Source organism: Hemitrygon akajei, chromosome 11, assembly GCF_048418815.1.
Source record: "Hemitrygon akajei chromosome 11, sHemAka1.3, whole genome shotgun sequence".
NCBI lineage: Eukaryota > Metazoa > Chordata > Chondrichthyes > Myliobatiformes > Dasyatidae > Hemitrygon > Hemitrygon akajei.
In genome coordinates, this window is record NC_133134.1 from 7,221,694 (window position 1) to 7,247,488 (window position 25,795).

Below are 25,795 nucleotides of genomic sequence, written 5' to 3' on the forward strand. Positions count from 1 at the left end.
AGATTATTACCTTACATTCACTAGTTAGCTTTCAATATCAATTAAGAATTCTTTTCTAGTCCTGATGAAGGGTCTCGGCTGGAAACGTTGACTGCTTATTCCCCTCTATAGATGCTGCCTGACTTGCTGAGTTCCTCCAGCATTTTGTGTGTGTGTTTGCTCAATAATTCCAGCATCTGTAGAATCTTTTGTGTTTAGTATGTCTGAGATACCCTCTTTTTCACCTCAGAAAATGCAGTTTCTCCTACAGTGGTATCAATATGGTACTCTGACCTAGATCCCCTCATCACCCACCAGCCCAAGCTCATATTCCTCCGATCCCTTTATTCTGTACTTCGCTCTCTTGCTTTCCAGTCCTGATAAAGGGTCTTGGCCCAAATTAGCAACTGCCTATTTACCTCCTCAAATGCTGCCTTGCCCAGAGTTCTTCCAGAATTTTGATTCAGATTCTGATCTATTTATCACCTGTACTTCGAAACACTGAGTGAAATGTGGCCTTTGCGGTAACAACTAACACACCTGGGGATGTTGCTGGGGGGCAGCCCGCAAGTGCAGCCACACATGCCGGTACCAGCATAACATGCCCGCCAGTGCTAGGCAGAACACTACAAGGAACAAAACAACATAAGCACAATAAGCACCTTTTCTCCCTCCCATCCACGTATACACACACACAGACAATCCTCCAAATCTAGGACAGGTGTCTGGGCCTCTAGCCACCAGGTTTGCCCATTAGGCTTCAACCTTCAGATTTCTGATTGACCCTCGGGCTTCAATCTTCAATCGATTGTCTGTGTTAAAAAAGTTAATGTTTCAGTGAGGAAGACCCTTTGCTGACACAAGGGTGCCATGTTGTCGTATGATGTAAGCAAGCATGGTCCTTCCATGACAACGATTTTCCTTAGCAAATTTTTCTACAGAATTGGTTTGCCATTGTCTTCTTCTGGGCCATTAACAATACTATTCAGAGACTGTCTGCCTGGCGTCAGTGGTCGCATAACCAGGACTTGTGATACCAGCTGCTCATATGAACATCCACCACCTGCTCCCATGGCTTCACATGGCCCTGATTGGGGGGCTAAACAGGTGCTACGCCTTGCCCAAGGGTGGCTAGCGGAGGGGAGAAGCACCTTGCACCTCCTTTGGTAGAGAAGTATCTCCACTCTGCCACCCATGACCTGCTGAGTATTTCTAGCATTTTCTGCTTGTATTATTAGAGTTACAATAGCTGCCTTTTGTCCCAATGGATTTTCTATGAACATTAAATTCTTATGACAAAATTGGAAAATGTGAGAATTATTCATTAGCACATGCAGCATCTGTGGAGAGAGAAACAGAATTAATGACCTAGCGTCAGATCCAGCCAAATAAGCATGTTTAAAGTTGTGGAGAAGGTTGAAGGGTGAACACCACAACCACGTCAGTGAATGAGTGGAGACCAGGTGAGAATGAAAGCAATGCTGTTGCTAATTGACAGGATGGTGAAAGTTCTTGCAGATGATCTGCCTAGTTAGATACAAGTAGGAGATAAAAGAGGGCAGAAAAGAGAAAAATAAACAATGCTAGAGAAAGACTGTACTCTGCTCCCCCACAATCCAGGACATCTTCCAGAAATGCTGTGTTTGCAGAGCCCTCAGTATTATCGAAGATACCTCCCATCCTTCCTGCAATCTCTTTGACACCCCCTACAGGCAGGCAGAAGGTATTAGCAGTTAGGCTGGATAGCAATTTCTTCCCCCAAGCCGTAAAGATAACAGAAACATGGAAATCCCCATCAGGGGATTAACATTACATTTCAAAGACGTTTTATCATAGCAGATCAGATACAAACTCAAAGGGCTGAGTCTTCTGAAATTGTTAATTCAGTTCTGAATCCAGAGTGCTAGAACCTGTTAATGTGTTAGATCAGATGCTGTTCCAGGAGCTTACTTTGGGCTTGATTGGAACAACAGAAGAAACAAAGATTTAAGTCAATGTAAGACTGAGATTTAAAATTACGTAGAGAGGTAGCTGAAGGCTCTTCTTATAAAACCCTGAAGAAACAGCGGATCAGGCTGTATTTATGGTGAGAAATACTGCAGTTGACATTTCGAATCCGGACCCTTCATCTAGACTCAGATAACAATGGTATAACCTGTATTCTAGTGCAAATGGATAATTCATATTGAAGTCAATTGACTAACCATTAAAAAAAGGTAGATCTCTATGAAAATCAGAAGGTGGCCCGTAGCAACGCATTCCGATGGTCTGAGCTCTTTCTTTGACCTCTCCTGGTTGCTAAGCGAGTGACGTAGCATTCCTGGAGCCCGTCCATCACCACCCTCAGCCCGGAAAACCGTCCCACCATGGCTCCGCCCCGTGCGTTGAATGGCTCGAATCGTCGGGCAGAGCGACGTGCGATTGGTTTAGCGATGCCGTCCATCACGGTGATGGGGCGTTCCGCGCTTGCTTCTGACGCATCATGGCGGCTGTGGGAAAAGCAGCGAGAGGGCGGCCGCGTCGCTAGCGAAAAGCGCCCAGAAAATTTGCCCGTCGCCGCTAGGAAAAATGCCCATGCAGTCAGCCGATGGCAGAGTAGTGTTTGTGAGCCGCTATTTGAGAGGGATATCGGCGCGGAGCTGGGATCGGGGTTTGTGAGGAAGGATGAGCTTCGGTGGGCCGGCGCCAATCACCATTTGTTGCCGGAAAATCAGGAAGAAAAGCGGCGACGGCGGACAGCGCTGTGAGTAAGAGGCGGGCGGCAGTTTGTTGTTAGCAGCCCCTCGGGTCGATGGGGGGCCGGCCAGTCCGTTTAAATGCTGCGAGTCGGCAGTCCATGACGACGGTGGAGCCGCGGCCGAGCATGGCGGTGTACGCCGGCATCTTGCTGCTACTAGCACTGCGCAGTGTCCAAGGTGTTCCACTTCCGCAAACAGGTGCAGGTCAGTGTACGTTATCATCTGAAAACGTCGCCGCTTGTCCGCTGAAACGTGATCGTGCCAAAAAACCTGTCGCTGTGACCACCGACGATTCTAATCCTGCCCAATACAAATCAAAATTGAGTGCGGTTTAAGCATTAACACGCATTATTCATCTTCGTAGATACTGTCTAATTTGCTGAGTTCCTCCAGCATTTAGTATGTGTGTGAGTGTGTTATTCTGGATTTCTAGCAACTGCAAAATCTTTTGTATTTATGGTATAAGACATGGATCAATAATTGCAACGAAGCCACAGGATTGTTGTAAAGTTGCAATGAGTTAATTGTTTCAGGAAATCAGAATTCCCTAACCTGATATGGCCTAGGTGTGACCTTAGACACAGGATGTGGCTGACGCGGAAATGGTCCAGTAAGCGTTTAGAAATGGGCACCACTGCCTTGCTTTCTCTATTTTCTGACTACATTTAAGTGGGATTGAGCTGTGAAGGGAAGGCATCTCACAGATACGGAATACTGTCCATCCTTGTAATCTGGGGGGAAAAAAGGGACTGGAAATACTCAACACATCAGGCAAGGTCTGTGGAGAATGAAATAACATCTCAGGACATTAGGCTGTTGTGCATTTTCTCATTTTAGGTCACAGCATGAGCATCTATGAATCATAGTGTTAAAAAATAATGTATAGTGCCTTTCATGGCCCTCTTGGGATTTAGAGGCAATGAAGTACTTTAGAGAAATAGACACTGCTATTGCAGAGGAATATAGTACACTGTTGCACAATTAAAAATAATCACTGATTCGCATTGCTGTAAGGCTGATACTTCTAATATGCAAGTGTCTGTCACTAAAAACGACTACCTGCCATCTTGTGAAATTTTCTTTGGGATGAAACAGTGAAATCTCAGAATTGCAGTATTTAAGTTAACAATAAGCAGTAGCATTAAATTCTGTAACCTTTTTTGATGACTTCAAGATGAATGTGCTGTAGTTATGCAAAAGTTTTGTAAGGTGCAGAGAAAAATAAGCTATTTGAAACAGTTACCTCTTCAACATTGTTCAATGGCTGTGTTGCATTGCAAGATTGATTTTGTGATTAAGCCATTAGCTAAATCCAGCTCACGCTGCGTGATTCTGGAATATGTTTTAACTTGTGGATGAGGTAGCAGCTTGAACGTGATTTGTCATATCCGTTGTGTAGGAGATTTGAGATTTCTGCGTTTTGAGCATAATTGCTGTTGTCATAAAGATGGAAAATGCTGAAAACGTTTAGCATTTGTGGAAGGAGAAAGTTAATGTTTCAGGTTGTCCTTTCAGCAGAACTGGAAAAGAGAGAAAGCAAATTATTTTTAATTTGCAAAGGGGGAGATAGGGATGGAACATTCTCCGGAAGTTGAGGCCCAAAGGTCAAACCTGTGATCAGCAAGTCCTGGGGTGAAATCTGAAATTGGAGGCCTGAGTATCCAGGGCCAAGAATGAGGCCCAGAGAAAGCCTGTCTTGGGGTTAGATGTCTGTGTGTGAGAGAGAGGGTGGGAGGGCAACAAAGGAGCTTGTTTTGCTGATGTTTTGTTGTTGCTTGTGTTGATCTGCTGAATATTGTGGGCACGCTACGGTATTTTGATGCTGGAATGTGTGATGACATTTGAGAGCTGCTCTCCTCACCCACCAGCAAATCCTTGACGGTGGTTAACACAAGCAACACATTTCATTGTATGTTTCGATGTGCATATGATAAATAAATTTGAATCAGATTGCCAGAGGCATCCTTTCCTTTATGCTGCCTAGAGATTCCATACCATTCCCCAAGTACCTCTGTCTTTGTGGTTTCTTGCAAAGAATCTCTGCAATTCTCCAGCATGAAAGATTGTGAGGGTCAGATCATTGGAAGAATTTTTTAAAAAGAGGTAGGGAAACTTAAAAAAAAAAGGGAAGCTATGGGGAAATGATTCCAATATCTCAGAAGAAGCTTGTGTTGTATTAGCCATGATTGTGTTGAATGATGGAGCTCGCTACACTAATTTTGCTTCTATTTTTCTCTTGTTCCTCATGTGTTCCAATGATAGCATTCTCCAGTTGTCTTCTTCCCTAACCTGCGATTGCCCTATTGCCAAAGTAAACAGAGCCTCTGATCTCATTTATTTCCCGCACTACTGTTCTCGTCCCCTCCCATTCCGGTTAGAGCCAGGATAGCACTCAGACAAGATGCTGTTGGTACTTGGTGGTCAGGCAGCAACTGTGGAGGGAACTGGGCAGTCAACGTTTCCCAAGGCTTCCACCCCACTGACCGTTGCATTTATTGAGTCCTCCTTAGCAAGTTTATTGCCTTGAATAAGATTCCCAAGCTAAATACACTTCATCATTCTGAAGGGATTCTACCCACCGCAACCCTTCGGTCCACCCTTTGAGCTCTACCATTTACTCCTTTTCTCAACAATTTCCTGTGGATTTGTCCTTTTTATCTCATCCCTTCTCACCATCCAAGGATTGAGGTAGTCCTTTCAGGTGAAGCTGCAGTTAGCTTGTCCCACTGCCAATTCATGTTTTGCATCTGGTACTCACAGCTCAATCATCTCTGCTTTGTAAAATATGTTGAGTGGCTACTTTGTGGAGCATTTGCACTAAAGTGGCATTCTGAAGTTGCCACTAACTTTACTCACACTCATTTATTTGTCTGTAGACTTCTGCATTGTTATAATGAGGCCTAGCGTTTTCATCCTCTTGTCACAGCTTTCTGGACTTGATAATGATAATTTCTGTTAACTTTGTTAGTTTGTACCAGCTGGCCAGTTCTGCTGTAAGTTAATCATCTCTTTATTTCCTCTGTGCTGATGCTCCTTGATTTAGCAGATTTTTTTTGCAGCTCTGAAGTGACGCACAAGGTGCTGGAGGTACTTGGTGGGTCAGGCTGCTTTTACAGATGGAAATAGATGGTCAGCATTTCGGGGGTGAGACCCTTCACCTGTACTGGATGGATTGTCTGGTCCAGATGCAGGGTCTTGGCCCAGGATGCTGACTGTTTTTATTTCATATTTCCAGTATGTGCAGTTTTGTGTCCTTAATTTTGTTTTAATGAAAGGTTGCAGCTGCCATTATGAATAACTGAAGTCATCTTGTTTTCCCTGCTTCTGCCCGGTTATCTATCTAATCTACTATTAGACAATATATAGACAAAATATTCAACAATATTTTGATATTGTTGAACTTGTCAGTCACACTTTTTAGCAGTGGTAGGTAAAGATGCAAGGAAAAAATTGAATTTGTTTTGAATAAAGTAGATAAGGGATGATACACATTTTTTTGATTCTCAATTTCCAAAGTTTTAAACTTTAATATTATGAATTTAGTACAAGGAGCTACATGCCCAGTGGTAAAGCTACCTTTTTCCCAACAGCTTAAAAGTATCCCACTACCTCCTCCCTGTTTCTTTTTGTTTAAAATGTTAATCAAACTTGTGTTCACAACACTGATAAGCATCATTCTGCAACACCTCTCCAAAGCATTTCTGCCATATTGCAAACACGAGGAAATCTGCAGATGCTGGAAATTCAAGCAACACACACAAAATGCTGATGGAACACAGCAGGCCAGGCAGCATCTATAGGAAGAAGTACAGTTGACGTTTCAGGCTGAGACCCTTCGTCAGGACTGGCAAAGGGTCTCGGCCTGAAACATCGACTGTACTTCTTCCTATAGATGCTGCCTGGCCTGCTGCGATCCACCAGCATTTTGTGTCTGCCATATTGCATCATCTTAGCACTATTTGTTCTCTGCCAAAATGGTATTGCTTCTATTCATTCTGTGTTACTGTTATTGCTGTCCACATTCAATGTTTCATCTATGTCCTTCAATCTGTAGCTCAATCTTTAAAAAAAAATCAAAATACTACAGTTCTTCTATTTTTATGAATTATCTGCCTAGCATCTATTTCCCTTGGATACCCTGCTTGCCAGTGACATGATTTCGCTCAGGGCCGCTTTGCTGAATGATGACTCGCCTTGTATTTCTCAAACAGTATATAGATGGTGTGAGTCAGTCATTGAGTTTCTAGTTACTATTGACTTCATCTCCTGTTGTATGTAAGTTGCTCACATTTCTCTTGATTTCTTTGCCACTAACTTTTGTTCCTCCTAGAGGCATGGTAGTGTACCCCTGGGTTCAATTCCCATTGCTGTCTGAGAGAAGTTTGTACATTCTTCCGGTGACCGCTTGGTCTTCTCCAGGTGCTCCACTTCCCGCTCTAATTCCAAACATCTATGGGTTAGTAAGTTGTGGGTTTGCTACGTTGGAGCTAGAAACATGGTGACACTTGTGAGCTGTCCCCATTTTACTGAATGTTTCAATGTGCATGTGACACATAAAGCTTATCTTTATCTTTTCTGGAGATCAGTCTGCAAATAAATTAATCTCTGCTTCAATTGTTGCTCAGGTGTAGATATCCTGTGCTTCTGAAGTTCATTTTCATTTTTTTTTAAATGTGCTGGTTCTGATTGAACCTCATGTTGCCAGTGGCCTACATAATTGGCCCATGATAGTTTTTTTTTGCAATGAAAACCTTTGTTTAGCTTTAAATATAATCTGAACAGCATTACTTCATTGGCTCTAAAGTCCTTTGGGATATCCTGAGAGAGGTTAAATTCTCTTAAATTTATTTGTCCATATGATGAATGAAGAATAATTTCTGCCTAACTAGATGTTACAAATAAATCCATTCTCATGTGCACTCTTGCAATGTTTTTATGCTATGGGGGAGAAAAACTTATTGCAATATTTTACTACCTAGTTAATTATCATTAACTTGTATTTTAAGTCCTGAATGCGTTGTTCCATTACAATGCAGGGCCAGATTCACATTCTGTGAAATGATTATACCCGATGCCATTTCAGAATATTGTGGGATACTAGAGTAATGCTCGTCTCTTGCTTTACTGCTGATATGACAATATGGTTGCAAATGATATGATCTTGCATTAGATTTACTGTGTAACCTTTCATAATTATAGCAAAGGAGTGAAGTTCAAAATTCCCATAAATTCTCTTTTTCCAACCAGGAAGATGTTAGTGCATGAGCGTCAGGAATGTAGATGAATATCTGTTACTGCATGAGATATAATGAACTGAAATGTCATTACAATTTGTCATTTTGTTTATTTATATATTTTAATACGCCTAAGCTAACAGTTTTGGAATTTTTGGATCACAAGGTACTAAAGATAAATAGATACCTTATTGATCCCAAAGGAAATTACAGTGTCACAGTAGCATTACAAGTGCACAGATATACAAATATTAGAAGAGAAATACCTTGTGATTAAAATGTGACCTGCTGGGGAGTGGCACCTAGATGTACTGGTTTATTTTGTGGTAGAGTAGGTTATTTGCTGTGCCAAAATGATTGGCTTTGTGATGGAGTTATTGGAAAAATAATTCCCATAGTCTTTTTTTAAAATCTATTAATTTGTGGTACTGTTGTAAGTCTTTTATATGTGGTGATGGAAACTGTTTTCAAGATTTAAATACAATAGTCTTTTTCTCGCACATGGTTATTTGTTGTTGGTCTCTGTGTGTAACTTTTTGGTGATTTTTTTAAAAAATTGTGTTTCTTTGTTCTTCTCTGAATGCCTGCAAGAAAATGAATCTCAGGGTAGTATATAGTGACGTATACATACTTTGATAATAAATTTACTTTTGACTTTGAAATACTACTAACAGTTTTCATACCATTCATCCAGTGTGTTTTTGCAGGCTGTCCCTGGGTTACAAACAAGACTTATGGACACCCTGACATACAAATGAGCTCAATTTTTAAGCTCAAAAGTCCAGTGTACATGCATTTTTTTTCATTCCTACAAACAGTTTTCTCTCTTCACTTTGGGTAATTGTTTATTGTGTGCTTTACGTTATAGTATTATGAAGGTATTGAATGATTTTTGTGTACTTTCCAGTGTGGGGATAAAATTGATTTAATGGATGTCTGTATAAACAAGACATGTTTGTTACCTGGGGATGGCCTGGCTGTCCCATTTTTGTATTGTATGATATTTATTGCCTATGTATTATTTTCAACTTTCAAATATTGTCCTGCAATGTCATTTTTACCTTGACCACACTGTTTAAAAGCTTTAATAGAGGGCCTCACAGTTACAACACACATAAGGGAGTCATTGTTTAATTTGTCAAACAACAATGTGATAATGACCGGCTGATATGTTTTAATTGATTTGATTAAGGATCAATTATTGACCTGTTCAAGGTACAGGTCATCACCAGTTATGGTAGGGTTCTGTTCCAATGAGCCATTCATACCCCGAATAGTTTGTGATAGTTCCTTTAAGCAACCAGCAAATTCATATTATTACTCACAAGTGTTCGCTTGTATATCATCATCATCATCATATGCTTTATCGTATAATGTGGGTGATAGTGATCTTCCATCTGTCTTTAATCTGATCTTCCTGTGAGGAAGACCCCCTTCACACTGCTGTTCTTATTCTTTCCTCTATCCATGACCATAATTGTTCTTGGCAAATTTTTTGACATTGGTGGTTGGCCATTGCCTCATTCTGGTCAGTCTTTACAAGACTGGTGACCCCAGCCATTATCAGTGCTCTTCAGAGATTGTCTGCCTGGTGTCAGTGGTCACATAACCAGGACTTGTTATATGCTTATATGACCATCCACCACCTGCTCCCATGGTTTCACGTGACCCTGTTCAGGGAAGTTAAGCCTTGCCCAATGGTGACCTGCAGGTGAGTGGAGGGAGGGAGTGCCTTGCTCCTTCTTAGGTAGAGGCGTATCTCTACCTCACCACCTGCCATTCGTGTATAGAGGCTGTGTGTAAGTCATTTGGTATCTTTTTCATACGTCTGGGAAGATATCAGTTTGATACATCAGTTTATTGTGACTCGCTTAATTCTGCACACAGATTTTTATGCTCAGGTTTCTGGAATGAGACTTGATATTGAAAGATTCTGAGTTGAAGATGAGAGCACTCACTTGGCTGAGCTAGTATACTTTACCTTGTTCTTATAAACCCACAAGTACCATCCTTACACTTCACATTGTTGCTCTGCTTTGGAGATTATTATGAGAATTGTATCATTACAAATTAAATGAAGTCATGAATTGTGGTATCAGGAAGAATAGTGCCCTTGTGATATATTATACTGCGATTTGGTGTGTTAGTTCTTGTTGATTACGCTGCAAGATACGAGTGCTTCCAAATCAGCATTGGATTGTGTTCTTTGAACGAGGAGGTGTAAGTTGAGCACAGCTCAGCTGACAAAGCAATAACATGAATTCCTTCTGTAGGTGGGTAATAGGTCAAAAAGGAGGAGTTGTTGAAAGGAGAAGGGAAAACAAGTAAAGCCGTTTTCCTCCTTATTTACATTGGCTATCTCTTGTAATTAACTATCACGTTCAAAGAATGATAAGGCATCTAATTAATTTGCTGATGTTCCTGTCCCTTTGCTCTGTGCCTTTATAATTTTAAATATCTTCATCAGATCTCATCATGTCCCAAGGAATACAATCCCATATTTTGTCATACCCTCTCAAGTCTTCACATCTTTAGATACGCACAAGACAGGCTTTTTGGCATACAAAGTTGTGCCTATCTAAATAAGTGTGGTGCTGGGTACTACTCACCTTTTCCAAGTTTTGATCTATGTGCATCTGTTTGTAAAGCCCTAGATACGTGTTTTGTCATCTTGGATACATTCTTTTGAACCACTTTCTTAATCTGAACCAATATGTTCAATAAATTATGTATCTTGGATCTGTTTCTTTTATCTCTTTTAGAATTGTGCGCTCCAGTTTGTTACACATTGATAGCATGGAGAAGACTATCTTGAAACGTGGGAAGATAGTTAATGTTACCCATGCTATATTCTAGCATTATGAATGGTCTGCATAAAATTACTAGTATAACAGATTTTGTCCTACAAAATCTTGGGACAGCTAGCTTTCCAGTCTAACCTTTTCTGTCTATAAAAGAAAGATGGTTTGTCAATGCCCATAGGGTGGTTTTAATTATGTATATCTCAAGTGATTCATAAGCAATATTTGGATTAAGGAAATGTCTAAATTATGGCTTTGATAAGTTTGATTTTCATAAACTCTGTATTCTACTGTGGTTTTCATTGATCTTTGGAATTAAGTTATTACAACTAAAACTTGAACAAAATCTAACACTGTGTAACATTTTTTAAAGGTGTCATTATTTATTTGGTTCCATTCTGTTCAGACCTGAATTAGTCCATTCGGTTATTTTCTTCTGAGAAATAGAACTTTGGAAATCCAATTGGCAAATTTTCTGATTTTAATTACTCTGTTTAACCATGCAGCAAGGGATTGAAACTTACAGAGCGAAGTAGAATAATTTTTGTTACCATATTTGAACAATTTTAAGAAGGATGTAATTCACATTTTAATAGGGCGTTGCTAAAATTACCTATTTCCACTGTCATTACATTGACTAACACCAATTTTCCCTGATCTTAGCTACTGAAATATCTCTTGCCACGTGTTAGAAAAAATCATTAGGAAATAACAATCCTGTAATTTAACTTCCATTCACTTTCTGATTGTGTTTTAACATGCTTGGTCTCTTGCCTATCATTATAATGCAGACTGACCTATTGCAGCTACAAAATTTTAAATCCCTAATTTTCCTTATTTTCTTTTGGGTCTGTCCTTTGTCCTTTGAATAAAGCTACACAGTTGTCTTCAAGAATTGTACGTTTGGGTTGACTTGAGTTAATTATGGGTTTTAATGAGCTGTGTGGCTTTTTCCTTCATAGCAATATGTGCTCTGTTTGTATTTTTCTATGTTTTGAATACAAACTCTGTTTCTGGTCCTTGGCTTTGTTTTTGGTTGGTTGAGCTGAATGTTTTCTCCTGCTTTTAAGCCTCTAAGGATCATCAGTGATGAGATTAAAATTACATAAAGTTGTTTGTCAAATCACACCATTGTTTCTGAAGGGCAAAAGCAATATGCGTTGATAAAATATTTGACACTTTATTAAATGAAAGGTGAAATTGTGTAGTGAAGAATAATCTAAATTTAATAAGGTATTAACATAATTTATTGAAATAACATTTTAATAAAAAGGTTTACTTGCAGTCAAGTTGAAAAGAATAAGAGAATTGCCAAGGGGATTTTGATACATTTTGTCAAAATATTTGCTGGAGAAGTAGATTTCCCCAGATCTAGTCTAGAGTTAAAATTTTAATTGGCACAATTGAAATATATAGAGAAGAGATGTGTGGCACTTGAAGTGGAATTGTATTTAGGGTTTAATTTCTTTAATGAAGCTATTTAATACTTGAGAAAGATGATAAATAATAAGGCAAGATGGTGCTGGTGAATCACGGTGATGCTCTGCGGGTACATACAAAATTTCTAAATGCCTGCAAGAAAATGAGTCTCAAGGTGAGAATAAATTTACTTTGAACTGGATTTCTGTTGCATTGGGCTTGGATTTACGTCCCATATGCCAGATGATATCATGACTTTTCAGGTAGATTATTGGTGTACATGGAATGTGTGTGGACAAACTTGTTGAGCAGTATTTTCTTGCTCTTTAGTGTGTAACAAGAGATGCACAGCTTTCAACAAAGGAATTGAAATTGTAATTAAAATGCCATTCTATATCATCCATTTCTCGAATTGATCATCAATGCTAGCATTGTTACGATACGTGTCTGGCAACAATGAATATAGAATTGAGTCAGGTTTTTATAAACAAATTAACATTTATTAAACTCTGCCAATAAAAATGAAAAGTAAACAAACGACTAACTTAACCTGAAGTTAACTGCTATACAGCAATTCTGGAACACAGTCTTAAAGTGGTAAATGCGAAAATCCAAATAATTTATACAGTCAATTAGGAGAGACTTTCCTGAAGTAACAAATTCCTCGACAACATGACGTTACAGCTGGTCCCAGCCAAAATTTGCCTTGTCCGAAGGATTCCCGATGAAGGAAATAAAAACAGCTTAAAGGAACTGACCTTTTTCTTGGCGAATGAACACTGCACAACCCTTTCTACTCTTACAGGTAGGGGTTATCTCAGATGTGGGTCACTACTTCCTTGAATGAAGATCCAATAAGGTCGATCTTGTATTAAACCACCAATGACACCAACTTTACTCGATCCTTCAGGTTCCCGTACTTCGGTAAAGTCGTCACTCTCCAATACGAAGACTTTCAAATTAAATCAAAGATACATCAAACAAACTGGCAGCGATTAGTGAACCTGCCGGCACAATGATTTTGTACCTTACAGTAGAAAGTAAAACTCCACTTTAAAACGAAACTGCGTCATGAGACCAAATATGCAGCATAACGGAGTAACTGATGAATTAAATGATGACTGAACACAAAAACTCCTGCATCACAGCAGGCTTTCCAGTTTTATTCCTGTTGGAACCTGTCATCACATGACCTCACACTGGCGGGAAATTACATCACCCCACCATCACAAAACCATTACATCATGCTCACCAGATACTCAATTCCATCATGGTCATAACACAGTCACAAGATACCCATGGGGTATGTAACAGCATCATCTAAGCTGATTTTAAATTAATGATTTGTTAAGTACTATTGTTTGATTAGTTGCAAATTGGGGGTGGGGGGAAGATACAAGACTGTCATTCTTTGTTGTCTTAAGTCCATCACGGATAAAGCACTCCCCACCTTTGAGGACATTTACAGATGCATCCATCATCAAGGATCCCAACTATTCTAGGCCATGCACTTGCTGTTGCCATCAGGAAAGGGATATAGAAGCTTATGGCCCACACCAACAGGTTCAGGAATAGTTATTACTCTTTAACCATCAGGTTCCTGAACTAGTATCAGTAACTTCACTCACTCCAGCACTAAACTGATTCTACAATCTGTGAATTTGCTTTCAAGGATTCTGCAACTCAAGTCCTTAAGATTATTTATTTATGTTTCTTTTTTTCTGTATTTGTGCAATTTTTTGTCTATTGCACAGTGCTTGTCAATCTTGGGTGGAGTCTTTATTTGATTCTATTTGTGTTTCTTTGTATTTACTGTGAATGCCTGCCAGAAAATGAATCTCAGGGTTGTATGTGTACTTTGATAATAAATTTACTTTGAACTTTCGATTACCTGTGTATACTACCTGAGAATAGCAGTTCTGACATGCAGAGAGCAGCTGTCAAAGGGGTTGAGGCATTGGATTAGATGTTGGCGTATTGAGATGAGCTGTCTTTTAAGAAAAGGCCTTTAATAAAACTGTGTAGTTGGGCCCAAAGCTATGAGTAAGCTATTCCTGAATTGATACCACATGGTGATTTGTTTGAGCTTGTTGTTCATATTGAAAATTATTTTTAATACATAAAATGAGGACATCCATGGGTATATTCTGCAGACATTGGTTATTATAGTTTAAATTTTGTGTGAATGAAGAACTAATATTGTCATGAAAATTAAGTTATCTCTTCCTGCAAGTAAGTGAATAGCTGGCAACAGTAATCACACCAGTTGGATGTTTAATTCCAATTGATTCTGCAAGGGGATATGGATTTGAGGGATTAGGTGAAAGCTTGGCAAATGGTGTTTTATGTGGGCAGGTGTGCAGTTTGACAAGAGAAATTTAAAAAGTTGGATTATTATGTCAATGGAGAGAGAGTGCAAAGGAGTGAAGTTCATCACCCTCTAAAGTGGCAATTGAAGTGGTAAAGCAACCATATGGCATACTTTCCCTCATCTATAAAACAAAATTGAGAGGTATTGTATAAAACTTTAAGGCAGATTTGGAATATTGTGTTCCGTTCTGGTTGCCACAGTAAAGGAAGGAGAGGAACACACATAAAATGCTGGAGGAACTCAACAGGTCGGGCAGCATTTGTGGAAAAATGTATAGTCAATGTTTCAAGTTGAAATCTTTCAGCAGGGCGGGAGAAAAAAAGCTGAGGTGTAGATTTGAAAGGTAAGGGGGGGGGGGAGGGAGAGAAAAACACCAGGTGATAGGTGAAACTTGAAAGGAGAGGGATGAAGCAAAGAGCTAGGAAGTTAATTGGTGAAAGAGATGGAAGACCATGGAAGGAAGAGGGAGGAGCACCAGAGGGAAGTGATGGGCAGGCAAGGAGATAACATGAGAGAGGGACATGGGGATGGGAAATGGTGAGGGGGGGGGTGGAGGCATTACTGAAAGTTTCAGAAATCGATGTTCATACCATTAGGTTTGGATGCTACCCAAATGGAATACAAGGTGTTGTTCCTCCTACCTAAGTGTGGCCTTATACCGACAGTGGAGGAGGCCATGGTTGAACATATCAGAATGGGAGGTGGAGTTAAAATGGGTGGCCACTGGGAGGTCCCGTTTGTTCGGGCGGATGGAGCATAGATGCTTGGCGAAGCGGTCTCCCTATCTACATTGGGTCTCCCCAGTAAACAAGAGGCCACACTGGGAGCACCAATCACAGTATATGACCCCAAACGACTCACATGTGAAGTGTCACTTCACTTGGAAGGACTGTTTGAGGCCCTGAATGGTAGTGAGGGAGGAGGTGTAGGAAGGTGAGGTGTCAGATTGTTCATGGGGAGCGGCACAGCAGTTATGTCATTTGTCTTTAGCCCTCCTTACATGATTTTGAAAAAGCTGAGTTATTAGATCACTAGCACTTCAGGCTGGTTGCTCATCTAACTCCCATTTATAATTCCCTCTATCATGACTATAGCTGAATCCAACCAACTAGAAGGACAGACTTGACAGACACCCAAAAATTTCTGCACGTGGCAGCTTGGCCACTTTATCCATGCTGGACACAAGCGACTATTTGGATTAAGTTAGCTTCAGTTCCTGGCTGCACTAGGGCTTTTGTCAGGAAACAGCTTGGAGTCTGCAGTGCTGGAAGGATTCGGTGGCAGTGGAAAGCAGCATTTATCTTCAAAGAACCCCACCACTCCCTCAACCAGCTTGGCCAATGTGCTCTCAATACTGCTGCTATCTAGAAGAAGATATAGGAGCCTTAGGTTCCACATTACCAGGTTCAGGAACAGTTATCAACCATCAGGCTCCTGAATTGATGTGAATAACTTCACTCACCTCAACACTAAACAAATTCCATAACCTATGGACTCACTTTCAGGAGTCGTGTTCTGAGTATTATTTATTCATTTGTATGGTTTTATTTCTTTTTTACATTAGTTGTTTGTCAGTCTGTATGTGTAGTTTTCTGGGCAGATGGGGCTTGTTAACCATGGATGGTAGCTCATACAGGAGAGGGAAAACTCCAATTTCAAACCTCCGCTGCCTTGTAGTTATACCCGCTCACAGGAAAGGCTTTGGGAGTAAGCCCCAAAGAAAAATCCGGAGTCGGAGTCCTGAAGGCAGCTGACTGCTGTACCCAGCACCGGCACGGCAACTCCTGCGATGCTGCTGGCACCAAACTGTATTGACTTTTGTCATTCCTTTAGACCTGTCATCAGCATGGGGGGGGGGGGGGGGGGGGTTTCCACTGCATGGGCAACAGATGGATCTCCATATCACTCTGCCATGGAGAAGCCACTCCCAGTGACTACCAGAGGCGCAGTACCCATGATCGACCACGACTGACGGAGGCCACAAATGTGTAGTTTTCATTGATTCTTTTGTATTTTGTCCTACTGTGAATGCCTGAAAGAAAATGAATTTCAAGGTGACAAATACGTACTTTGATAATAAGTTTACTTTGAATCTTGAAAGGTTTTAGATGGATTTCTTGCAGAGGTGGAGAGATTTGTTGGAGGGTGGCTCTTATAAACAAGGACGGGTAAAGGGGATCAGAAAGATGCCCTGTTGGTAATGTTATTGCATTGAGAAATTGTCACAGAACTCTGTTCTCTCTAATGCTACATGGGTGATTCTTTGTGGAGAGCAAGTGTGCATGCCAGGTTCTGCATGAGGCAGCAGGAAGGGCAGGAGTTGTTGACAGGTTCTTGGCACTGCCGTGCACAGTGTGACTGGTGTAGATGGGTGGTAGGAGAATTGCGATAAATGCAGAGATATACAAGGAAGAATAGATTACAGTGAAAACAACTTGGGGAACGGGATTACTCAAGTGCCAGCATAGACTCGGAGGGAAAACTAGTCTATATTGTATGAAACAATTAAAATTTGAAAACACCTTAATTGCAATGAAACTAATTTTTTTCAGTGCATGCCATACATTCACGCAGTTGTTTTTTTAAAAATTTGATTGATTAAATGAAAATAATTTCATTGTGTCTAAAAGGCAGCTAAGAACCTTTGGAGTTCCACTTTATTTTTTAACTGTTTTGAGTGCCTTGCCCAAAGATTTGGAGATGGGAGGATGCTTTCTGACTTCCTTCCAATAAACCACTGAGATATTGCAGTGGAGGTATGCCTTAAATAATGTCTTTTCAAAATTCGGACTGTATTCTAGTTAGTGTGAAGTTTTTAACGGTATTATAGCTGGTTTGGTCAGTCTGAAGAGAGGTATGGACAGTATGATATTGAAACACAGGTAAGAATCTGATTTTCAGAAGCAAACACGAGGAAATCTGCAGATGCTGGAAATTCAAGCAACACACACAAAATGCTGGTGGAACACAGCAGGCCAGGCAGCATCTATAAGGAGAATCACTGTTGACATTTCGGGCCAAGACCCTTCGTCAGGACTAACTGAAAGGAAAGATAGTAAGAGATTTGAAAGTATCAGGGGGAGGGGAAAATACGAAATGATAGGAGAAGACCAGAGGGGGTGGGGTGAAGCTGGAAGCCGGAAAGGTGATTGGCAAAAGGGATACAGAGCTGGAGAAGGGAAAGGATCATTGGACAGGAGGCCTAGGGAGAAAGAAAGGGGGAGGGGAGCACCAGAGGGAGATGGAGAACAGGCAGAGTGATGGGCAGAGAGAGACAAAAAAAACACAACTAAATATGTCAGGGATGGGGTAAGAAGGGGGGGAGGGGCATTAACGGAAGTTAGAGAAGTCAATGTTCATGCCATCAGGTTGGAGGCTAACCAGCCAGTATATAAGGTGTTGTTCTTCCAACCTGAGTGTGGTTTCATCTTGACAGTAGAGGAGGCCATGGATAGACATCAGAATGCGAATGGGATGTGGAATTGAAATGTGTGGCCACTGGGAGATCCTGCTTTCTCTGGCGGACAGAGCGTAGGTGTTCAGTGAAACGGTCTCCCAGTCTGCGTCGGGTCTCACCAATATGTAAAAGGCCACACCGAGAGCACCGGACGCAGTATACCACTCCAGCCGACTCATAGGTGAAATGATGCCTCACCTGGAAGAACTGTCTGGGCCCCTGAATGGTGGTGAGGGAGGAAGTGTAAGGGCAGGTGTAGCACTTGTTCCGCTTACAAGGATAAGTGCCAGGAGGGAGATCGGTGGGAAGGGATGGGGGGTACGAATGGACAAGGGAGTCATGTAGGGAGTGATCCCTGCGGAAAGCAGAAAGAGGGGGGAGGGAAAGATGTGCTTGGGATCCTGTTGGAGGTAGCGGAAGTTATGGAGAATTATACATTGGACCCCGAGGCTGGTGGGGTGGTAGGTGAGGACAAGGGGAACCCTATCCCGAGTGGGGTGGTGGGCAGATGTGCGGGAAATGGAAGAGATGCGTTTGAGAGCAGAGTTGATGGTGGAAGAAGGGAAGCCCCTTTGTTTAAAAAAGGAAGACATCTCCTTCGTCCTGGAATGAAAAGCCTCATCCTGAGAGCAGATGCGGCAGAGGCGGAGGAATTGTGAGAAGGGGATAGCATTTTTGCAAGAGACAGGGTGGGAAGCAGAATAGTCCAGGTAGCTGTGAGAGTCTGTAGGCTTATAGTAGATATTAGTAGATAAGCCGTCTCCAGAGATGGAGACAGAAAGATCAAGAAAGGGGAGGGAGGTGTCAGAAATGGACCTGGTAAATTTGAGGACAGGGTGAAAGTTGGAGTCAACGAGCTCAGCATGCGTGCAGGAGGGTGTGCCAATGCAGTCATCAATGTAGCAAAGGAAAAGAGGGGGACGGATACCCGTATAGGCTTGGAACATGGACTGTTCCACAAAGCCAACAAAAAGGCAGGCATAACTGGGACCCATGCGGGTGCCCATGGCTACACCTTTGGTTTGGAGGAGGTGGGAGGAGCCAAAGGAGAAATTATTGAGAGTAAGAACTAATTCCGCTAGATGGAGGAGAGTGGTGGTAGAGGGGAATTGGTTAGGTCTGGAATCCAAAAAGAAGCAGAGAGCTTTGAGACCTTCCTGGTGGGGGATGGAGGTATATAGGGACTGGACATCCATGGTGAAAATAAGGCGTTGGGGGCCAGGGAACTTAAAATCGTTGAAAAAATTCAAAGCATGAGAAGTGTCACGAAAATAGGTGGGAAGGGATTGAACGAGGGGGGATAAAACAGTGTCAAGGTATGCAGAAATGAGTTCGGTGGGGCAGGAACAAGCTGAGGCAATGTGTCTACCTGGACAGGCAGGTTTGTGGATCTTGGGTAGGAGGTAGAAACGGGAAGTGAGGGGTGTGGGAACTATGAGGTTGATGGCAGTGGATGGGAAATCCCCAGAGTTGATAAGGTTGGTGATGATATAGGAGACAGTGGCCTGGTGCTCCTTAGTGGGGTCATGATCAAGGGGTAAATAAGAGAAGGTATCAGAGAGTTGTCGCTGTGCCTCAGCCAGGTAGAGGTCAGTACGCCAGCTACAACAGCTCCCTCCTTATCAGTGGGTTTTATAGTGAGGTTGGGATTGGTGTGGAGGGAGCGGAGAGCAGAGTGTTTGGAAGGAGTGAGGTTGGAATTGGAACAGGGTGTGGTGAAGTCGAGACGGTTGATGTCCCGTCGGCAATTAGCAATAAAGAGATCCAGAGCAGGGTGTCCATGAAGAGGAGGAGGGTTGGAGATGGGAGAAGGGGTCATTGGTGGGGGTAGGAGAGTCCTTGTCAAAGAAGTAAACTCGGAGACGGAGCCAGTGGAAGAAGAGTTTAGCGTCATGAATCTGATTTGGTCCATTTGTTCTTTATACACATTATAGTTGATCACTAATAAATTGTTCAGGATGGTTTCTGTTCCGCTACAGAGTAAAGTTAAAGCAACTTTTCCATGGAATACGCTCATTACACCATCTAGGTATTATAAATTACAGTGTGGTTCAAACATTTCCAGCAGGTGATTGTACTATAATTGCTTCTTCAAAGTTGGCAAAATTGCGTCACAGGTGAAAAGATAGCTTAAGTGTTCCCTATTATCGTCAGTGTAGAACATTGCCCTCTGTAGACTCTTACAGCTGCCTTTGAAACGCTCATGTTATGAGCTTATTCATTGATAAGGTGATACTTCTCATTGGGTACAGTGGATTCTGGTTGATTGGTTCACATTAGGACCAGTACATTTTGGCCCAATTAAATGACTGCCCCAGTTAGCCGAAGCTTCATGAAATAGTTCCTAACTTGTTAAAGTCGTGAAATCATTTCATGTTCACTCCCAGCTGTTTCTAGCATCTCCAACTTGAATTCTTGAAGTCGCAGTGAGCAAAACAGTTTTGAATTGTCCTTCTGCTTATTTCTCACCAACTCTCAGTGACACATATCATTGCTTTTTGAATATAAATACATGAAACATGCTATTTAAAAACTGTTCACTTGAAGCACAGTGTAGTGTCTAACAGCAATGCAGTTACACATCACCAACACTAGTTAGAAATTGTTTAGCAACAGTCTTCTGTCCCAATTAAGTGGTATAGTGTCCCGATTACCGATGGCCCAATTAAGCACAATCGACTTTTTTTGAAAGGCGCTCGGGAGGGGTAGGTGGATTTTGAGAAGAAAGAGGTAGAAAATGCTAGAATCCTTCCAGCCGAAGTTTCTGATTGTAAGCAATGCAGAATCATGCAATCAGCGCTAGCAATTAGGGTTCAATTCCTGCCACTCACTGTAAGGGTTTGTATGTTCTCATGATTGTGTGTGTTTCCCCTGGGAGCACTGGTTATTACAGTCGTAGGCATGTTGCATTGGCACCTGAAGCATGGTGACACTTCTGGGCTGTCCTCAGCACATGCTTGAGTGTTGGTTGTTAACATAAATGACACATTTCACACAAATGACATGTTTTGATGTACATGTGACAAATAAAGCTAATGTTTGTCTATCAAGTTCTTGAACTTTAGGTAACCCTTGTCTGTATCATAATGGCACATTTCTGCCTGTCGTTATTTTGCCTCCCTTTTTCTTACTTCATTGGTATAGCACGTGTCCCTGGGACTCACTGGTAACCACATGTTGCACAGACAAAGAAGCTTAGTAGCTTTCTGACTGTTACTTGAATTGTCCCCATTAAACCACATGGTCTTGCAGTGTCAAATATATTCCCTTTGATTTACCCACTCCTCCCCTTTCTTAACTGCTACAGAAACCTAGTTGTTTTTTTCGTCTCTTCTATTTATATGAAGGGTCATAAATCTCTCCACAGATGTTGCCTGACATGCTGAGCATTCATTGCACACGGTTGCTCTGTCCTCCATGATAGGTGGGATTTCCCAGAGATCGTCCATTTTAATTTGACTTCCCATTTCCATTCCGACATGTCAGTCCATGGTTGCCTGTACTGTCATGATAAGGCCTCTCTCAGATTGGATGAGCAACACTTCATATTCTGTCTGGGTAACCGCCAATCTAATGGCATGAACATCAATTTCTCTAACTTCTGGTAGTTCCTCTCATATCTTCTCACCAGCCCATCACCTCCCTCTGATGCCCTTCTCATTCCCTTTTTATTCTTTGGTTACTTATCTCTTCCAACTTTCCCCTCTCAGCTTCTCACTTCATGCCCCCTCCCCCAGCCACCTACCTTCCCGCTCACCTAGTTTCACCTGTCATCTTGTAGCTTGTACTCTCCTTATCCCCACCTTCTCATTCTGGCTTTTGCCCCCTTCCTAAACTGTCCTGAAGAAGGGTCCTGGTCTGAAACGTTGACTGTTTATTTCCTCCATTGATACTTCCTGATTTGTTGACTTCTTCCTGTATTTTGTTCAAAGTTCAAAGTGCTTTGCTCAAGTACTTCCAATGTTTTGTTTTCCTTTGATATCTAGCATCTGAATTTTTTATCCTTCTGATTTGCTTTCTCCTTTCCTCACATTTCAAACTTTGAATGTTTTACATTTATGAACATTAACAATGTTTGGTTTCAGGCTCAGCCTTTCAACATTTGTGTCAGGGTGTAGAGGCTAATGTAAAGTGGGAGAAACATACATGCTATGAGTAGTTTTGTGGTGGAATAAGCCAGATTTGAATGTACTGTGAACTCTTGTGCAGCTTTTTGCATTTTTGTGTGTTTCTGCTTTGTAACTTTGCACAGCGAATATTGTACAGGTCGGCAACAAAAATTAGAACAGTTTACTGTTGGATCAGAATTGCAATTGGAGGATCTGTATTTAGTTAAACATTTTTTGCTAGACATGAATAATGTGGGTGAATAGTTTTATTGAAATGATTTGGGTGATTCAAAATGACTCATTCACAGTTAGGAATTGAAAGTTTCTGTCAGTTCAGGTACAGTATGAGATACCTAACACCTTGATCACTAGGAAAAGTTTATTTGCAGAAGATTAGGATTCATGAAATGTAAATTCTGCTTGATTAATCTACTGGACTTTAGGTAAAGGGGGGTACCAATGAATGTGGTGCATTTGGACTCTCAGAGGTTTCCGATAAGGTCTTATGCAGGTGTTAGTCAACAAGAATTGGGTATAATATACTAATGTGGCTTGAGAACTCTTTATCAGATAGAAGGTAAAGTGTGAATAAAGCAACCTTCTCCTCAGATAGTTAGTTAAGCCTTACTGGGGCATAAGCTGCTGACAGCAGCTCGTCAGAGCCCTCACCTTGATCAGTCTTTCAGGTTGAATTTTGATCTCACAATCTACCACGACATAGCCCTTGCACTTTGTCGATCTGCAGTGCTGTTTCTCTAACTGTATTCTGCATTTTGTTTTCCTGTTTCTGCCTTGATGTACTTGTGTGGGGAATGATCTGTTTGTTAAGCATACAAGGCTAAGATTTTTATTGTATCTTAGTACAATTAAACAACACTAATAAACTGCTATTAGTCTATCCATTCATCAAAAGAGAAATTACTTTACCAATTGAAACTATTTATTATACAGACAGTTATTTACAGCAGAATTATTTACTGTTGGGCATCTCTATAAAGTTTTAAGTCTCAGAAACTTGTTAGTCCTTCAACAGCTGATGGCACAATGTCTTCTGGACACCTGTCTTCCAGATTTTAACACACACTGAACTACATTGAAAGAATGCCAAGATGGCTGAAGTATTGCTCTTGGCCTTGCCCCTCCTTCGATTAATGGGAAAGCCTGATTTCTGTTTGTAGAGGAAGTTGGGAGAGGGACTTAAGCTGGGAGAGTCTACCGCGTAAGGCGCCAACTACCCTTTCAAATCAAATTCAGCTTAATTATCATTCATCCATACATGAATACACCCGAATGAAACAGCGTCCTTCTGTGGTTAAGGTGCAAAACATAAATAGCACATTCAAAATAGTGAGAGAAAAAAGTCACCAAAAAAAGCATGTACGTAGTCCAAGACCCTGAGTTGACATGTCCCATATATTGACTATATGGATTCCCAGCGCGCAGCCACTGCATTCCATCCTGTCATTCCACTGATTGAACACTGGAGGGCAGGACTGATTGGAGGAGCCAGCCCCAACTGAGCTTGGACGTCACTCTACACCGCCTCTGGTGTCTCTCTCCTGGACTGTAGCTGCAGGCAAGCCTGTGGCTTGAGGCCTAGCCCTTGCTATGTTACGCAGCTCCCACGCTGCCTGTCAAGTCACCAAACAAAGGAAGCAGGCCTGCCACATCTTTGATTATCAATGTCCAGCGGAGTCTTGTGATCGCAAGACAAACGTCCAAGACAATCACTCCAACTCTGAAGCCTTTGATTAACGGGCTGGCTCCTCTGATCAACGAGCAGCTCACTGGTGGGATAGACCCAGAGCACTTGTAGCTCTCGGTGCCCAGAATGCGCTGCTATCTTACCAGAAGGTTTTGATGCGTTCCCTCAGCCTGGCATGGGGAAGTGGTAGAAACGGATTCACCCTCTGCATCTGAGAGGGACGCAAGATCTATTTGGTACCACTGTTCTTTCAGGGTGGGCTCTGGGTCTCCATCAGAGGATTTGTCAATCAACAGAAGCACCCTCAACTTGGCTAAGGGCAGGCTGCCATCTTCCCTGTTGTCCACCAACAGCGGTGCACGCAACAAGTCTTCCTCGTCTCCAGATTATCTGAAGCTTCTGGGCCATGTGTCCAGATTGGAATCTTTGGCTTCTTCAGATGATGACAGCATCAGGCAGCTCCACAATGCTGCTTGTGAGGCCAATGGTAGCCACTGAGAGAGGAAGGTCTGGTTCCACCTCACCTTTCCTATTTTACTGGAGCAGGGTGTCTGCAGGTTCCTTTGGCTGCTTGAGTTGCTCTCCCTGAAAATCGCCAGCAGGGCAGCGTACCTCCATGGTTACCAGTTCTTCAGAGCCGCAGCTGGCATTGTGGCGATGATCCCCATCGCTGGGTGTTGCCACAATGTCCAGGTGTTTTTCCTCATAGTCTCCAGTGGCTTAAAGGAATTTGGGAGTCCTTCCAGAAGACAACCTTTATAGGAGAAGGTGTCACCTGCTCACAGTACTGTAATCCACTGCCTGAGGAATCGCTGTAATCTGATTTAGTGGCATGGCGTAGAGGGATGGAGGTTCTCTTGGGAAGATCCACACTCTTGGTTTGTCTAGTAGTTCTTGGGTGGTGGGAAATTCCGTCTCTATGACTCTGTGTGCCACATAGAAAACACGAGCTTGAGATTGCAGCCTCCAACTCGACCTCATGGTGGTCCTGTCACTTATCTAAGAAGATCCAGCCTTTTCAGGCTGGTAATCCACCAATTTAAAGGGAATGTAATACATTGATGGAATAACTCTCTCACACCAAAGTAAATATATAATTCACGATGATACATCCATCTCTTGACCATGAAGGAGCACGGGGACAGGCTGAGAGCAAAATGAGGGGTGAACAAAGTGCTCACACAGAATCCCTGTAAAGACTAACAGAGCAACAAGGGATATCAGGTAACCATGGAGGGCTGCTGCCACAAAATGAGACCAGGCAATGTCATAATGGCCTCGTACCCGGTGGTGTGACCTCAAGACCCGGGGGGGGGGGGGGGGGGGGGAAGCAACTCCTCACAAGATAGGAAACACTAGTTTGAGAGCAACAACCAAAGGGCAGGACCACCTCAAAAGGGGGGAGAGATGTGGGCTGGGATCATAGGCAATGGGAGGCAGGGGACAGATGAGAGGACACAGAGAAGTGGGGGGGGGGGGTGTGTGAGAAGGTGAATGAGTGACAGACAATTCTGAAGTATATTTCCCATCCACAGGATTTTTAAAATTACTTTTACAAAAATACTGAGCATTTCTTGAAGGGTCATCAGTGCCATGTGGGAACACATCTGCAACACAATTGAGTTGCAGAGGACCAGTCTGTTTAACAGACAACCTGATACCAGACTTTATACGCAAAAAGATAAATTCAGCAGGATGGGGAAGACGAGTCTAATCCCAAACCATGTCACTGACCCAAATCTGAACCCTAAACCCTGATCCAAACCATAAATTAAAACATGAACCCTAATTCCTATTACTGATCCAAATCTCAAGTTGTTTCACACAAATCCCTGACCCATAATCATTACCCCAGTCCCTAAACGTAAAACCTGACTCTGATCAAAGCCTAACTTATAAAACTAATAGTCATTCCTAACCCTGATGTTCCTAATGTATAGCAAAACCAGTAAAAGTAACTTGTTCCTAACCTTAAATCCTGA

At 41.9% G+C, this 25,795-nt stretch overlaps 1 protein-coding gene across 1 annotated transcript in view; it reads left to right on the top strand.

Moving 5' to 3' along the window:
• Window positions 1–2,450: 2,450 nt before the first annotated feature.
• Window positions 2,451–25,795, top strand: part of lmtk2 (lemur tyrosine kinase 2) — a 121,736-nt gene continuing 98,391 nt past the window's right edge. Inside the window, exon 1 of the mRNA XM_073060177.1 lies at window positions 2,451–2,921. Within this exon, the coding sequence (XP_072916278.1) occupies window positions 2,771–2,921 (151 nt within the window). The 5' untranslated portion in view covers window positions 2,451–2,770. The remainder of the gene's footprint in view (window positions 2,922–25,795) is intronic.